The sequence below is a fragment of the Pteropus medius genome, unplaced genomic scaffold (assembly GCF_902729225.1).
Source record: "Pteropus medius unplaced genomic scaffold, Ma_sr-lr_union100, whole genome shotgun sequence".
NCBI lineage: Eukaryota > Metazoa > Chordata > Mammalia > Chiroptera > Pteropodidae > Pteropus > Pteropus medius.
Genome location: NW_024349224.1, coordinates 1,689,694 through 1,706,112, shown reverse-complemented (window position 1 = coordinate 1,706,112; position 16,419 = coordinate 1,689,694). Strand labels below are relative to the sequence as shown.

The window sequence follows — 16,419 nt, the reverse complement described above, 5'->3', positions numbered from 1 at the left end:
GTCGTATCCTTAAGACAAAGGCCTAGGAAGGCGATTTCCGGGTGAAAAAGTGTTTCAGCACCAAGGGGAGCCGGTCACCTATGGGATGCCCCCCGGAGGTGTTTGAAAAAGCAAACCCACGCCCTATCCCTTGGCGGTGGAGCCTGATGATGGCGGTGGAGCCTGATGATGGCAGTGCCAACACCTGAGCGCACAGCTCCTAAACGATGCCTGGTACCCAGCCCTCTTACCAAGATGGACAGTGCTGGATTAAATGGACATTTATGGACATATGCCAATTTCGTGACTGAGAGATTCTGTGCGAGAGGGTGAGCTGGGTGGGGTGACCACGCACACCAGAGTCCCGTCGGGGGAGACGTCTTCACTCCTCACTGGGCAGGTTTCGGCGGTCAGAGGGTTCTTTCTGGTATGTTCTTGTTCTATACGCAGCCTTGTGGTTACGTCGACCCTTTGACCGGCTTTGAGGGCCCTGCCAGGCTTTCACCAGGCCGCAAGGGAGGACATCGAGATGGGGACAGTTGACCTGCCTCCGTCAGAGGTCTTCGCGGTCCTAATCTGGCTACCAGCCATCGTTGAGGGGCTGTGCGCTCAGGTGTTGGCACCGCCATCATCAGGCTCCACCGCCAAGGGATAGGGCGTGGGTTTGCTTTTTCAAACACCTCCGGGGGGCATCCCCTAGGTGACCAGCTCCCCCTGGTGCCGAAACACTTTTTCACCCGGAAATTGCCTTCCTAGGCCTTTGTCTTAAGGATACAATAGCTGTGCAACAAGATTCAATATGAGAATGTTTGTTGAAAGGTTGTTTACGACTGTGAAAAATGGGAAACGAACTAAATTAAGTTCTTATTTTTTGTTATTATTTTTATTTTTTAGGCGAGGCAACCCTTGGTTGACCTCACAGATTGCAAGGACCTTGTCAGCTTACAATCTCTTATTTTTTTATTTTTTACGCCTACAGGGCCTGGTCTTCCTAGGTGGTCTCCCATCCAAGTACTAACCAGGCCCGACCCTGCTTAGCTTCTGAGATCAGACAGGATCGGGCTTGTTCAGGGTGGCATGGCTGTAGACATCCCTCATTAAATTCTGTTACATCCATTCAATGCATAGTATGTATATTTTTAAAAATGTTGCAGTGTTTTATAGCATGTTAGATATATAATAGAAAATGCGTTTGATATGATGCTGTTTTCAAAATATGTGCCTATGTAACTGTTCTGATAGGATGTACACTAATCAGAAAATAACAATTTTCTTCGTGTTTGAGGTTCGTGGCTGTTTAAAAAGTTTTCATTATGAAAATACACACGAAAGTAGAATAATATAATGAACTTCTATACATCCATCGCCCCGATTCATTAATTATCAACATTTGCTTGATTCTCTTCACCTAGTCTCTTTAAAAAAAAAACCAAAAAACTGACCTCTCTCTCTCTTAAAGTATTTTAAAGCAAATACTGAGGTTTATCCCTACACACTTCAACATGCATCTTTAAAAACGACATTTATGTGTCTGTAATGCCATTCTCACACCTAACAAAACTAACAAGAGACCCTTTGTATCCTGCACGGCCCAGATTACGTTCACATTGCCACGGTGATTTTCTTTGTTTTCCTTATCTATGTTTTCTTTCTTTTCTTTCTTTTTTTTTTTTTTACAACATAACATCTGTTATTAAAAAGCACCAATTAAAAAATTAAAAATCATTTGATTTACATATTTCCCCCAGGAACATGCTGATTACATTAAGCAATTAAATACTGTATCTGATGGATCCAATGCTCTGAAGATAAATAAGGGTCTACAGCATTTTAGAGGCTTGATTCTTAAAAGAGTTCTTAAGAATTTGCCGGCTTAAGTATTTTAGGGCAGAGCAACATTCTGGGGGAAATCCTTTGTCTTTTAGAGAAAGAGAAAGACACAGAGACTGAGAGACAGGGAAAGAAAGTGAGAGAGACTGATTTCTGTAACCAAATGCGGCTATTTGGGTACAGTGCTATCTCAGTTACCCACTGGGGGTGCAGATGCGCCTAAGAGAAAAGCAGCCCCTCGACTTGAGGGAGAGAAGAACATGCCAGGTGACATGTGAGTCTGATCAGACAGAGCTGCAGGACTCCACCCCCACACTAGTGTGGCCACTGCTGTTGCTACTTCCGGCCGGATGGATGCCCTCACCTGGGTTGACGATTGCAAGGGATTCCTTTGAAAGGACACCCCAATTCCCCATTAATGAATACTTAGGGTGTCCCCATTTGCCATGGCCAACAATGCTGCTGAGAAAATCATGTATCTTTCACACGTGGGAAAACATTCTAGGATAAATTCCTAGAGGGGATTTCTAGATCGAAGGTTGTATATTTTTCCCACCACCCGCCCCCCCAGCCCCAATTAACTCTGTTGTGTTGTAATTTACATACAGTGAAATGCACAAATCATAAGCGGTCGGTTCTGTAAGTTTTGGCAAACAGACCAGCGTAGCCCATAGCGGGATGCAGACCGCAGAAGGGGCCTTGGCTCCAGGCTGCGAGGGGTTAACAGAAACGGGATAGACTGACCACCTTAAAAAACTAAAAAACTAGAAAACCTGTGAAACAGTCATTTTCAGACACTGGCCCACAGATCAGCACAAGGCAGTGTTTCCTGAGGTGGGGATCATGTAAATGAGCCGAGAACGTCCCCAGCTTTCTGCCCAGTGAGTCTCTAGGTCACAGCGCAGGGTGGGCGGGGGCCCCAGAGCCTGCTCATGCAAGGCCTTCGGGCCCTGATTTTGTTTCTGGCATTAACACCTGGCCAGGAGCGGCACTGCCAGGTCACAGAACAGACGTCTAACTGTGTAGGGAGCCGCCGGCTTCCCAAAGCGATCGTGTCTTTTTTCATTCCTGCCACCAAGACTCTGATGGCTTGTTTCCTGTTTTTGACATTCGGTGTTATCAATCTTTTTCAATTTAGTCGTTCTAGTGGGTTTTTTGTTTTGTTTTCTTTTGTTTTACCCCCAATGTGTAACCCGCTTCAGTGCCTGCAGCCTACGGGCGCAGAGACCAGGCAACGGTTCAGGGCCACAGCTGACTCTGGCATGGGGCACTATGTGAGGCCCAGGGCCGAGACCTGCCATAAATCACTCTAGTGGTTTTAACTGACATTTCTTTCCATCACTGATGCTGTCGAGCATTTTCCCACGTGCTTATTGGCCGTTTGTGTATCTTTTGTGGAATCTGTTCCTTTCCACCTGTTTTGTAATTGGGTCTTTGTCTTTTTTTTAATTCCGACGTAGTCTCCCATCCAAGTACTCACCAGGCCCAACCTTGCTTCTAAAGTTCTTTATATATTCTCGATACAAGTCTTTTATGAAATTTATGTTCTGAAAATGCTTTCTCCCAGTCAGTGGCTTGCTTTTCATTTCTTAATGATGTCCTTTAAAAAGAAGTTCTTGATTTTGATGTAGTTCGATTTATCAATTATTTCTTTTATGATTTGTGCCTTTTTGTCCTAAGAAATATTTACCTACTTCAAACACAAAGAGACACTCATAAGTTTTCTTCTAGAAGATTTATAATTTTAGTTCTTCCATTTTAGGTCTGTGATCCAACTCAAATTTTGCCTTTGAGTGAGGTTAAGAGGTGGTTTATTATTTTCCTCCCAGATGTATATCCAGGTGTTTAGGCACCATTTGGTAAAGACTTTTTCCCTAATTGCTTCGCGTTGGTACGCTTTGTCAAAAATGACTTTGTCAATACAAGTGTGTCAAAGATATACATGGATGTAAGTGTGTGTAGTGTATTCGATGCCAAAGTGATAAATGCAGGTGACTGTTTCTGAACTCTGTCCTGTTCTATTATTTGGCTTTTTGGCAACACAACCTGGTCTCAATTACTGTGGATTTCTTTTTGGATTACTGTCGTTTTAAAGTAGGCGTATATTTAATATTGACAGTGCCAAAATGCCCTCCCAAAGGTTACACACACTCACACCCCTAACGACAGGGTGTGTGCTGCTTTCCCCATTCTACAAGCTTAGGATGTCATCAGCCTTCCAAACACGGGACCACGGCTTACGAGCTGCTGGTTCTGGCACGCAGCTACCGAATCTAGGTGTTCCAGCAAACGGTACTGAAAACAATCTAGAATGATTGATAACTGTCTCTTCCAATCCCTATCTAATAAACTCTGTGTAACAAACTATATATACTGAGTTTAGTCTCCAGACACGTGTGTGTGTGTGTGTGTGTGTGTGTGTGTGTGTGATACAGGAAGGATGCAGACAGCATCTCCAGCGTCCTTGGTTATCAACCAGTAATGACCTTTGACCCCCTGAACACGCCATCCCTCCCCTAGCCTCTCTAAAGACCCACCAGTGGTAAACAAGGGGTGTTGTGCAGGGCCACCTCCAGCCCCTTCCCGCAGGGGTGGGGCAGCTTCTCCCCCGACGGCTCTGATTGGCTGGCGACTCAGCCCCTTTCCACCTCCCACTGCGAGCGCAGGGCCAGCCAAAGCCCAGTTCTCCTGGGCCAGAGGCTGCCTCAGGGAAGGGCTCGTGGACCAGCACAGCCCATCGGAAGTCCTTTCCTGCAGTTTCCCGACGTGGGGCTGGACGAGGCAGGCTTTGCGGTTAAGAGTGGACCTGAGAACCGAACCAGCTCCCCTCCAGGACTTCCTCTTCCTGTTTAAGTCACTTTGAGTAGGTTTTCATTTCTTCCTTCGTGTTTTAATATTTTTCAAAGTTTTTTCTTTTTTCACCCCCGCCCTAAGTTTCTTTAATAAAGACAGAGACATTTCAGTTTCGGATGAAAAATAGTTCTGAATCCCAAAACCACATGTCGACATTGATGGGGCTCTGGGAAGGCCCATGTGGACGATTCCCAGCCCCCACCGGCCTCCGGGTGCCCCCAGCCCCTCGGCCGGCCCCCCATCTCCCTGGGGAGAGGCTCCTAGCTCTTACTTCACCTCCACTAGGAAGTCACGGTTTATGTTCCTATCAACAACATACTATTTTGAAGAATCATGAAGTTTTTCCATCTCGAGCAACAAAAACACCTTGGGGTCCTAAAGAGAAACAGAAGCGCAGAAGCCGTGGCTGAAGTTTGTAGGATTTGGGAGGAAAATGTTCATTACTGTGCTAGGAACACAAGTCACAGAGTGAAGATATGCAATTAGTGATGTCCGTTAGATTTTCATATTTAAACTATAAGCAAAGTTAAGCACGCTCACCATTTTTGACATGGATTTTATTTAGAAATTTCCAGCAGAGCTATCTCCCTGCATATTTGCACCCTGGGACAACCACCGGCCCGGCCTTGAGGTAAGGTGACCGTCCCCCAAGGTACAGCCCAGCATCCTCCACCTGTGGACCGAGACGGACAGAAAGCTTCACAGGTGTAGATTTAAAGTGTGACCCCAAATGACAGATGACTTCCTCTGGTGGTGCCCACATGAGACACGGGGACAGAATCTGTAGAGAATGAAATCTATCACAATCAGCGTTTCCATCCAAAGGGCGTTAACGTCCTAAGCCAGTGCCCCTTATGTTTTTGTCCATTTATTTTAAAAGCAAACCAAGAGCATACAGCATCTTTTTAAAAATCATGTAAACGTTGCAGTTTTTAGGGGTTACTTATAATCTGAAGATTTTCATAAAAAACTACTGGACTTGTTAAGACTATAAATACTAGCCCCACCCCATGAAAAAAGCAATCATTACAAAAATATAAAAAATAGACTAGCTTCTATTTAAACTTTCCTCCAGAAATCTCACAGCTCTGAGACGCATCCTGGTTTATACATGACGGGCATGAGTTTAATTTTCCTCAATTTTTCTAAGGGAGGAAAAGATCCCAAACGTTCCCTTTGTTACTTGAGAGTGTGGCTGCTTTCTTCACAGGGACTCTGGCATTAGCGGGTGGCGACGGCTTGAAGTTTTCGATCACAGCCTCTGCGTGGACCCCACACGGAGACTTGAGGCACAGGAGGCTGTTTCAAAGCTCACTCCCCTACCCTTCTCTCTCCAGCTCCTTCCATTCAGTTCTGGGGCTTGCTGGGTCTCCAAACTCCTGAGCTGGCCTCGGGTTCCCTAACTGCCCACTGCAGGGGGGTCACGGTGAGGGAGGAGCCACGTCTGCTGCTGGCCCTGGCGCCCACTCTGTAGGGGTGTGGGCCGGGCGCCCACGCGGGATTGCTGGGCCGGGGAAGCTGCACGCTTGGTGGACGACATCCCCCTGGCCGGGAGGGATGACTGACGTTATAGGACACCGGCTGCAGAGTCTGCGAGGCCAGCCAGCAGCAAATGTGGAGGCAAAACGCTGCGTTGGGCTAACACCCTTCCGCACACTTCGAATGGATCACACGCCCTCGTCCACAGCAGCCGAGCTGCCAGGCACTTTGGCCAATTACAGGCTAAGAAACGGAGTCTCCGTTTGAAACAGCCCCACGGAGGAGGGGCGGGATTCGACTGGCATCCCCGCTGCCGCCAGCAGAGGGCAGTGTGCGACGGCTCAGTGAGGCCCTTGGGAGAGGGCGGGGCTTGGCAAGGCGGACAGACAGCCACCGGCAGAACCCCTCCACGTGACTGCGGCCTCGCTGGGCTGTGCCCTCCATCCCTGAAGCCCAGGGAGACCTCTCAGATGGGGGTCCCAGCCTAAGCATGCTCAAGACAACCCTTCGCCCCCAAAGCCTGGCTCACACCTGCTCCTCCCTGCAGGACATCTGAGCATGGGCTGTGGCCCCCAGGACCCACCGCGACCCAGCCCGGCACCCAGTGCAACCCCGGGTGCTCTTGGCTTCGCCGTTCTTGCCCGAGAGACGGGCGGGCCCTCTGAGCCCGCGGGGGTCTCCCAGGCTCTGGGGAGGGACCAGGTCTCCACATGGCCAAGGGTTATATTTCACAGATCACGGTGGCGACCTGGGGACCTCTGGTCCTCTCCGTGTAAGCCACGTATTTCCCAAAACCTTGTGTCTCTCCAGATCTGAAACATCCCGCCCAGCACGCCCGGCTGTGTCACACCCCAGACGAAGCAACAGCAGCACCGGATTCAGAGACGCCGCCACAGGTGCTCGGCAAGTCCCCAAGACTTTGGTAGCATCAAAAGGAAACAGGGCTTCTGAGACATCCCCAATTCACATTTGCTCAGAAGGGAAGTGTCCCCAACATCAAGGCACAAAGAAAGAAGTGTCCTGGGTCAAGTGACAGTGACAACGACCAGTGGCCGCTGCGAGGCCCGAGGCAGAGCCGCTGGGGTGGTGAGCGCGGCCTGGCCCGGCGGACGGCCGAGGGGTGCTCACGCGTACTTCTCCAGGAACGTGACATGGAAATCCTTCACCTTCTGGAGCACCGTCTTCAGCTTCTCCACCGGAGGGAGAATGGTGATCCTGCCAGGGGAGAGGACAGCGTCAGCCTGGACGCCGGCTGCTCTGGGACAGGGGGCGGTGTGTACCCGGTGGCTTGGGCCTTTGCCCGCTTGTGTGGGGATGAGGTGTGCAGGCCAGCCACGTGGGGACGGGTGCGTCTGGTCCCGCTGCCCCAGCTCCGGCCCCCGATGGACCGGTTTTCTCCCCCATTCGTACATTTTACACCTGAGCCACACACGTGGACTAAAGCGATGAAGCTGGGGGCAGCGCTCGGGCTGAGAAGAGCCGGCGTCACTGCGGAGGCCTGTGCACTCCTGCCGGGGGACGCAGCTCATCCGGGGCGCGACCCCGAGTTTCCCACAAAGACTCGCTCCTGCTGGACAGGCGTGTACATTTCCGCTAGGCGGTGTCCCCGGCGAAGACCCCCGTCACAACTCTGCCTCTGGAGGGATTCCCGAGTTGCCGTGGTGACTAAGTCCTCCCCACCGTGCTGTCCCAATGGTTCCCAGCCCTACAGGCAGCTTTCTGAATGAGCCTCGGTAGAGGTTCACCCATAACCGAGCGGAAAGGCCAGCCACACGTGTCCGCCCAGCCAGGATGGCCTGGACTGCGGCGAGACGGCTCCAGGTGCTAACCGAGCCCGTGACACTTCTTAATGTCTGCTGCAGGGGACCCCCGAGAGCGCCTGCATGGAGGGGGTGTGTTCTGAACAGAACCGGCCTCAGGGGACAGCCCCGCCGAGCAGCCACACGCCCCGGGAAACGCGTCACCGTAAGCGTTTCGGACACTGGACCTCAGCGGATTTTTGGTGCCGCGGATGAGCTACCGAGAACCTGGGCGCTGCAGGCTGCAGTGGTGGAGGTGAGGAGGGTCGGGGCGACAGGGAAGAAAACACGCCACCGAGACGTTCTGGTCAGGGAGGGGACCCTGGTGGGTGGCGGGGGACATCAGGGGAGGCCGGGGCCTGCGGACGCCGCCGTGTCTGCCGCCAGCCTGTGCTGGGCTCGGAAGCCCGCCTGCCCCGCCCCCCGGGGCCCAGGGACGCAGTACCGGAAGTGGTAGGTGCCCTCCCGCTGCCCGAAGCCGCTGCCGGGCACGACGCAGATGCCGGTCTCCTCCAGCAGCTTCATGCAGTAGAACATGTCGGGGACCATGTTATGGGCCTGCGGGAACAGGTGGAACTTAGGGTTCGCTCCGGCTCTGCACAAACCCACCGCTGAGGACTCAGGCCGGAGACGAGGGCAGCACCAGGTTTTCGCCCGCCCTCCGCTGCCCACGAGGGCCGAGGCCGGTCAGGACGCTGCTGGTGGCTGGGGCGGGGAACACGGCCATGGGCTGGGGTGCGCCCGCGCTCCCCGGCAGGGCCAGTCTGCCTCCTCCGTCCCCACCAGCACTGCCAGCGGCCTCTGCGCCAGGCCACGGAGCCCCTGACGGCGGGGCCCAGGGCGCTTTTAGGGAACAAGCTTCCAGGCGGCACTGTTGACAGTGCTTCCCAAACCCTGGTTTGCAGAACCCGGGGTGCCTGTCACATGGGCTGTCGGTGCCCCCACCCGCGGTTCGGATTCAGCAGGTCTGGGGCAGGGCAGACAGCGTTTAATGAGGTGCTGAGCTGTGGGGGGGTGAGGACAGCTTTGGGACACACTGCTCTGGCCCTGGACCCTGAAAGTGGGGTCGCCGGCATCGCCTGACTTGTCGAAAGCGGAATCTGGGACCCTCCAGACGCCCTGAATTTTAACTGGCTTGAGCAGTGACCTCCAAGGCACAGTGCGGGGACGGGCGCCTCGTGGCGCTCTCGCTGCCTGCCCAGCCAGCCTTCGGTTTTAAAGGCGTCAGGTCGCACCTGGCACCTGCCTCCGGAGCACCAGCCTCGCCAGGGCACAGGGCAGCACCACTCACCTGGGGCTACCCTCTCCCCACCGCGTGACACAGCACGCAGGCGCCCGGCCTTGGGCTGTCATCTTTACCCATGTCATCCGACCGAGGGGTCCACAAAGTTCAAAGCTTCTATGGCCGGCACTGTGGCTCCCCACGGCGGCCCCCAGCCCTGCGCCCACCCGGGGCGGGGGAGCAGCCCGGCCCAGGGCCTCTGACCTGAGCTGCTTCCACAGCTTTGGGGGGGATGAAGATCCGAGGAAAGGCGTACATAGCCCCCTGCAAGGGGTTGCAGTGAATTCCCGGGACTTGGTTAAACATGTCTTCTGTCAGCTTCGCTTTCTTGGCCAGATTGCCCAGGACGGACTCTTTCTCCTGATGGGACAGAGGAAGCAAAGGAGTCAGCCTCTCTGGACATCGTGGAATGGCCTGGCCACCGGAAACATCCCTTCAACACCAGGGAAGCAGGGCAGACGGGAAAGGCAAGAAGCAGGAGCCTCTTGCGTGAGCTCAGCCCTCGAGGCTGCCACGTGCCCTGGAGCGCAGGGCACATGAGCACAGGGGGTCCCGGGCCACAGGCAGGTCCCGGGGAGCCTGGGTCAGGGGTTCTGTTCTCCTGCCAGGATGTCGTTCCTGAAGACCAGAACCAGCAGTCCGTGCCCAGTGGTCTGACCAGACTTGGCTCTGGATGGACCGTCCGAGGACACGCTGCTAGGAGATGGCCTCGCCACTTCGTTTCTGGGGGCCACCCCTCCTCACTCTCATTCCATGTGCTGTGCCTAGGGCTCTGAGCTGGACGTGTGCCCAAAGCTGGAGCGGAGGATACGAAGGGGTGGCCCGCAGACGACGGGTACACAAGTGCGGGCTGTCCCCACAGCGGGGTGTCACTCGGCCGTGAAAGGGAAGCGAACCCTGACGGGAGCGACAACAGGGAAAAGCGCGGGAGACGTCGTGCCGAGGGGTGAGGAGGACAGATGCGGGAGGACCCCACTCTGTGAGGGACCGAGCAAGGTCGGGTTCCCAGACAGGGAGGAGGGCAGAGGTGGCCAGGGCTGCAGGGTGAGGCGTGGGACGCGACGTCCCATCGGACGGAGTTTCACTTTGGGATGCTTGCGCCAAACGGGAAAGTACTTTATGCCGCAACATGTTCAGTTTAAAATTGTTAAAATGATCGATTTTATGTTGTGGATTTTTCCACACACACAAAAAGACATGAGCCTGGAACGGCTGGGAACTGACTTCTTGGCTACGTGGCCCATACGTTCCTTTTTCGGTCAAACTGGTTAGAGTTGGGTTTTTGTCACTTGCAGCTGGAAGGGCCTGGCTGGATTGTTTCGAGCTATGATGACGTCTGATAAAGCCATGTAACACTTTTCAGTCTGGTAACAGAGTCCCCGGCGTATCAGCACACCAGGCCCTTCGCTCTGGGTGCCTGGCCACCCAGGGTGCCCACGGTGAGGAAGGGGTCCCCACGTCCACTTGCATGCACAGTGTTCCCACTTCAAAACATGCCCCGGCTCCATCCTCTGACCTAACCCCCTGGGGGTGCGTCAGGCTCCAAGGGCGCCCCCTGGAGGCCGCCGCGACTGGTTACATGGAGAGAGTGCTTGTGACCCAAGGATGCAGGCGAGGCCCAGGACACAGCCCACTCACGCTCATGAACTGCTCGAAGGACTCCTCTCCCGGCCCCGGAGGGTTCACGACGATGTCCATGGCGGCCTGCCCAGACACTGGCGGGCACAGACGCACAGAGAGCAGCTTCACCAGCTGGCCTTTGATCTCGGGGTGCAGGTTGATCACCTCCATGTAGCCTCCCCTGTAGCCACACCTGGAGGGTTGAAGTGGGGAAGACAGACCTCAGCTAAGTGCAATCCGGCCAGCCGGAAGCTTCTGTAACCATCCCCACACCCAACGCTGAGTGGCCAGGTGTGGCCGAGTTCTTGCCAAGGTGAACGGAAGTGATACGTACAAATTCTACATCACTTCCTCCGAAGGAAGAAGCACGCTCTCTCCTTTCTCCTTCCACTGGCCAGCAGCCTCGGTGCTGGAGGTGGACTCCACGTGTGGAGAAGGCAGGCCATGCCACCAGCCCCCGTCCCTGAACGACCTCGTGGAGCTCTGGACCCCCTACCTTAGGATTGTTAGGTCAGAGAGAGGTACACCTGCATCTTGTTTGAGCCACTGTATTTCGGGGCCTTTTTATTATAGCGGCTTAGCCTGAACCCTAGCTAATACACTGGCCCCCACTCTAAAGGGGCACATGACTCAGGCCTTGCAGCCCCCTGCACAGGCTCCAGGGGTAGGCAGGTGACTCGCTGGTGCCAGCGAGTATCAGTCTGGGACTTTTAGTGGAACTGTTTGCTGCCTGAAGACCCCCTCAACCCAAAAGAGAGCGAAGCTAAGAAATAAAATGAGACGAAGCAGAAAAGCAGTAACAGAGTCCCCCGACACCGTTCAGCCCGATTCGACTGTACCCCTGCACTTTTTACTGATAACGGATTTTTTTTTTTAAAGCCTCTTTGGCGTAGGCCAGTTCAGGGCACGTTTCCGTTACTTACTGCTGAGGGACAGAGTCAAATCGCATGCAAAAAAGCTGACGTGCGATGAGTTAAAAATAATAACACCTTTCAGAACCCAGTCAGCTCTCTCAGTCATACTTTCTGGAGCTCTGCCTCCTTCTCTGGGCTGCGGTTGATCAAGTTCAGACTAACGACTGTGCAGACACAGGCACCCGCGCCGGGGACATGGTCTACCCATTCTGCACCCCCACACCCTAAACCTCAGAGCCCCGGAAGCGAGGGTGCACTCAGCGAGATGCTCTTGGAATCAGGCTGCAGGGCTGAACTGGCAAAGACAGGTCCCCTTCTGATGCCTCGACTGACTTTTCAAGGCGAGAAGGCAAATTCTGGCATCTCAGAACAGCTTCCCACAACAAATGTTGAAAGAACTTCCCGCTTAATCGTCTGCTGATGAGCAGAGAATCAAGTGGAGCAAATCTATCTATACACCGTTATTGGGATCTGAGGACCATGCATCCTAATTTGGTGTCCAACGTCCAGGGGAATGACTGTGAAAAGAGATTGATGGAGAGATAAAGAGGCAGGTGGTAAGCACACTGGTGTTTGAAAGATGAGTTAACAGAGATATTTGTTTAAGAGCTACACAGCACATGGCGGTCTAGCAAAGAGGCACCACCACTGGTGTAGACCAGGAAGACTGGCGTAAATTAAGCCCTGTCCACCTCAAATAAAGCCATGGAAAATTAGGTCACCATCCCAAGGGTACAGCCCCCTTGATCTGGCCAAAATATTTCTTCAAGCTTCAGTTACACCGGCCTCCAGCTTAACAAACAAGACCCCTCCACCATCCTGGCGCCTGGCACGTAACAGAACCTCTGAAATGTTGGGGACGAGTGCCCTTGGCTGCAACGCGCTGGCCTTTCCTTCTCGGGCCCCTTCGCAGGCACCTCCTCCTCTGCCCCAGTGTCTGCGCGGTGAGGGCCTTGGCCCAGTCCCTGGACTTCTCCTTGTGAGATGTCCAGGCTCAGAGATCTGTCTAACATCTCCCTCCCAAACCGAAGACTCCAGTGGGATATGGGCCCCGAGCTGCAGACTCACACCCACGTCTACCTGCACATCCAACGGCTGTTTGCAAATTCAACAAGCGCAAAACCGACTCTCGCTCTTTCCCCCCCAAACGGCTTCCCCCATGACCTCCTTGTCTGTTGATGGCACCTCTACCCTTCCTGCCGTTGGAACGAAAAGACAGGAATCACCCGACTCCTCTGTCTCACGCCCGCCCTTCCCGGCAAGCAACTCCCGGCAGCTGCGCCCGCAACGCTGCGGATCCCCGTCTCCTCCGTGTCTCCCCTGGCCCGCCGCGGCTCCCCTGGGCTGTCACAACCTCCTGACTTGAGCCCCCGCTTCTGTCCCCGCCCTGACCACACAGCGCCCAGAGAGAATCTAATAAAACATGTCAGGTGAGGTCGCATCGCTGTTCAGCCCTCCAAAGACCCCTTTCTCACTCTGAGTAAAAGTAAAATATGACCTCAGCAGCCAAGTGACCTGGCCTCCTGTGACCTCTTTGGTCTCAGCTTCTGCCGCTTGTCCCCTCACGTACTCCTTTCCAATCCCGTGATGCTCGAACATGCCAGGCACGCCTCCACCTGGGGAGCTTTGCGCGCGCTGAAACGCTCTCCCCAGGTATCTGCACTGCTGGCTCCTTCCTCTCCTATGGCTCTTAACTCAAAAGCCAACACCCCCACCCATACCTCCCGGCATTCCCATCTTTTCTTTAGTTGTTTCTGTCCTCTTGACACCTGACTTTACTCATGTGGCCGTCACCTGTCCCCTCCTGAGTGGAACACAAGCTCTGTGAGCGCAGGAGTGGCTGTGGTTTGCTCACGGCTCTATCCTCGGAGCCTACGTGGGTACTGGATGCACAGCAGGTGCTCAGTGAGCATCAGGGGCCGACCAGTCAGGAGTGAGGCCGACTCTCCGCCCCAGAGCTGAGGCCAGGCGCCCACGAAGCCGCGCCCACGGGTCTGGCAGCACCTGCCCACTCGGCTGCCACCTCGGTCAGTGCGGAGCGACTGCGACCTGCGTGGGGAACTACCAGGGGGTGCTTTCATGTGCAGCACCCCGCACACTCTGCTCCTTTCGGGCGCAGCCGCATTCCACAGGGCCCTGCACCGGGGTGGAGGGGGGTGGGGGTGGGGGGAACCCCACAGCCTGGAGGTGGGGGGTGGGGGGGCACGTACTCGCCCATGTAGCCCTTGGAGGTGGAGTGGAAGGAGGCGAGCTCCACGTTGCTGGAGTACTCGGGCCCCATCTCGGAAAGCACCTTCTTAAAGGAGTGGAAGCGGCAGTCCGGGGAGTAGACGTTGTCCTGGTACACCTGCGGGGGGCGGGGCGTCAGCGGGGGCGGGGCGTCGGTGGGGCGGGGCCGCCGCGGGGAGCAGGACAGCGGGGTGTGCGGGGAGCGCCCGGGGTCACCCTGCCCGCAGGCTGCGCGGCTACTGCCAGGGAGGCGCCAGCACGTGCCGAAGGAACCTTCCAGAACAAGGAGGAGGCAAGGCCTCGGGCAGGTCGCACCGGACCCTGTCTGCAGACCGCCTCCCTCCTGCCCAGCGGCTATGGTTTCCCTCCCAGACAGCCGCTCCCCTCCCTTCCTTCAGCCCATGAGCCACCTGAGCCTCGGATGCCGGGCCGGTCCCCGCCCCGCTGCCCTGCTGCCCGAAGGCCTGACCGCACCGCTCTCGGCCCCTCGCGGCACCTGCCCAGGCTGGAACTACTTCGTTGTTCATCCACTGTCACTGTCGGGCACCCCACGAGCAGCGCCCACACCTGCCCTGTCCCTCTCGGGACAGCAGGGCACCCCAGGCTCTCTGGGGCGGGTGGGTCGGTGGGAGGGCCAGGCAGAGTCCCCCTTCCTCCACTACCCCCTTTCTCCTTCCCAGCCCGCTCCCTCTCCTCTTCCCAGACACGGAGGGGAGAAGGCTAGGGCACCAGGTCACCAGGAAGACCGTGGGTCACTCTGCTGTCCCTTCGCTCCCATAGGAATGAACATTTTAGGCCCGTCTGCTATAAATCAAAGGCCACAATTTGGGGGGTGGGTGGGTGTAGGGGGCAGGTACTAGGGAGCAGAGAAATGAAGCCAGTGCGCTAAAAGCTCGGATTAACTGGAAATCATGCAGAAACGAAGATGAAGTGAAAACAGCACTTGACAGTTCTTCAATTTCTTCCTTGCAAAGCAAGAAAAGAATGGGCAGGCCCTGGTTCCAGACCGGGGTTCAAGAAGCAACAGCTAAGGGGTTAATTAAGGTCCCCCTCTTTACCAGGGGCTGTGAGGACCACGTGAGACCACAAGGGGGCACAGCGTCTCAGCACCAGCCCAGCACCCACCCTCCCTTGCTGAGAAAGTTCAGATTTGCCCACAGGGAACACCTCTCCCCTGCTCTCAAGGGGAGGTTTGGGGGTCAAGGCAGAGGCCCCACCCCTTGCTCAGGGGCCTGGCCAATTTGCACTTCTCAACCACAGGACCACTGGGACCACCAGGAACAAACACTCTTTTTCGGCTGGAAAGACAGGCTGTGCGTGAGGCCCACGCACAGGACGGAATGAGAGAGAATCTGGAAGATGGGCTTTGAGCCCCTGGATCCAGCCCCACGCCTGCAACCCCACTCCTTTCAATTTTTTTTTCCTTTTAAGTGGTTTGGGTTAGAGTTCTGAAATTTATAAACAGGAGTCCAGACCAATGTAAGGATGGTTTAGGCCAGTCTCACAGGCCGTAACACTGAGCATCCTCATCCTAGGGCAGAATCTCTCTTCCAACACCTAGGACGTTCGATCGGGCCTGAGCCCTCCTCATGGGGGACATCTGAGGGGACAGGTGGTACAGCTCTTACCTCGTCAGCCAGGAGGAAAACCTTCTCTTCCCACGCAAAGTGAATCACATCTTCTATGCACTTCCTGCTCTGCACCTGACCTAAAAAAGCCCCGACGACACCAGAATGTCGGCTGTAATGCTCCTTAAATTGTCCCGAGGTGAGAAGCCCACCCAGAATCACTTGGGTGTCCTATGGTCCCTGGCGACCCTAAGGGACCACTCTCCCTAGGTGCTGTGCCCGAGGGGGTGTAGTCAACCCCCAGCGATGCCCCAGGGTCCGCCCCAGCCCTCCAACTCAGGTAAACCAGGTGGGTGGAGGGGTCTTGTCATTCTTATGTGAGGAGTGTGTGTGGTTGAGGGTTATGTCTGTCTGTCTGTCTGTCTGTCTGTCTGTCTGTCTGTCTGTGCTAGATGACAGGAAGGCAAGGAGTGTCATAAAGAGCAAGACAATAAGCTGGAGGAGGGAAATCAAAGCCTGACAGCTCTAAAAAGACCATTTCTTTGCTACGTACAGGTGTATCCCTGGATCCAGGTGTATTATCTACACGTGTACATATGTATATATATGCACATATGTTATTTACACACACATATATCTTGATGCAAAGCAGTATGGAAAGTATGTTACATTGTTGTTAAAAATAAAGACATATTGCATCGACATGGATGGACGTAGAGGTTATTACGCTGAGCGAAATAAGCCAGAGAAAGATAAATACCATGTGATTTCACTTACATGTGGAATCTAAGGAACAAAAAGAACAAACTAATAGGAGACAGACTCACAAATATAGAGGGCAATCTGATGACAGCCAGAGGGGAGGG

The 16,419-nt window shown here is 54.6% G+C and overlaps 1 protein-coding gene, 1 non-coding gene and 1 pseudogene across 8 annotated transcripts in view; all 3 read right to left on the bottom strand.

Moving 5' to 3' along the window:
* Positions 1-949: 949 nt before the first annotated feature.
* Positions 950-1,068, bottom strand: LOC120617466 (uncharacterized; annotated as a pseudogene).
* A 1,923-nt stretch (positions 1,069-2,991) lies between these two features.
* LOC120617434 (small nucleolar RNA SNORA42/SNORA80 family) lies at positions 2,992-3,123 on the bottom strand. The gene has a single exon (XR_005656915.1). It is a non-coding gene; the product is annotated as a small nucleolar RNA SNORA42/SNORA80 family (small nucleolar RNA).
* A 1,554-nt stretch (positions 3,124-4,677) lies between these two features.
* The window catches only part of GPT2 (glutamic--pyruvic transaminase 2), a 29,624-nt gene continuing 17,882 nt past the window's right edge, over positions 4,678-16,419 (bottom strand). For 3 of the 7 annotated variants that reach the window (XM_039880792.1, XM_039880791.1, XM_039880795.1), the window contains 7 exons: positions 15,614-15,693; positions 13,967-14,103; positions 10,861-11,035; positions 9,427-9,582; positions 8,386-8,498; positions 7,276-7,356; positions 4,678-5,037 (listed from right to left, as the gene is read on the bottom strand). In XM_039880792.1, coding sequence (XP_039736726.1) covers positions 4,959-5,037; positions 7,276-7,356; positions 8,386-8,498; positions 9,427-9,582; positions 10,861-11,035; positions 13,967-14,103; positions 15,614-15,693 — 821 coding nt within the window. In that variant the 3' untranslated portion in view covers positions 4,678-4,958. Of the gene's footprint in view, positions 5,038-5,198; positions 7,357-8,385; positions 8,499-9,389; positions 9,583-10,860; positions 11,036-13,966; positions 14,104-15,613; positions 15,694-16,419 lie in introns of those variants that run through there. The other 4 variants (XM_039880793.1, XM_039880790.1, XM_039880794.1 and 1 more) reach the window with 4 other exon arrangements.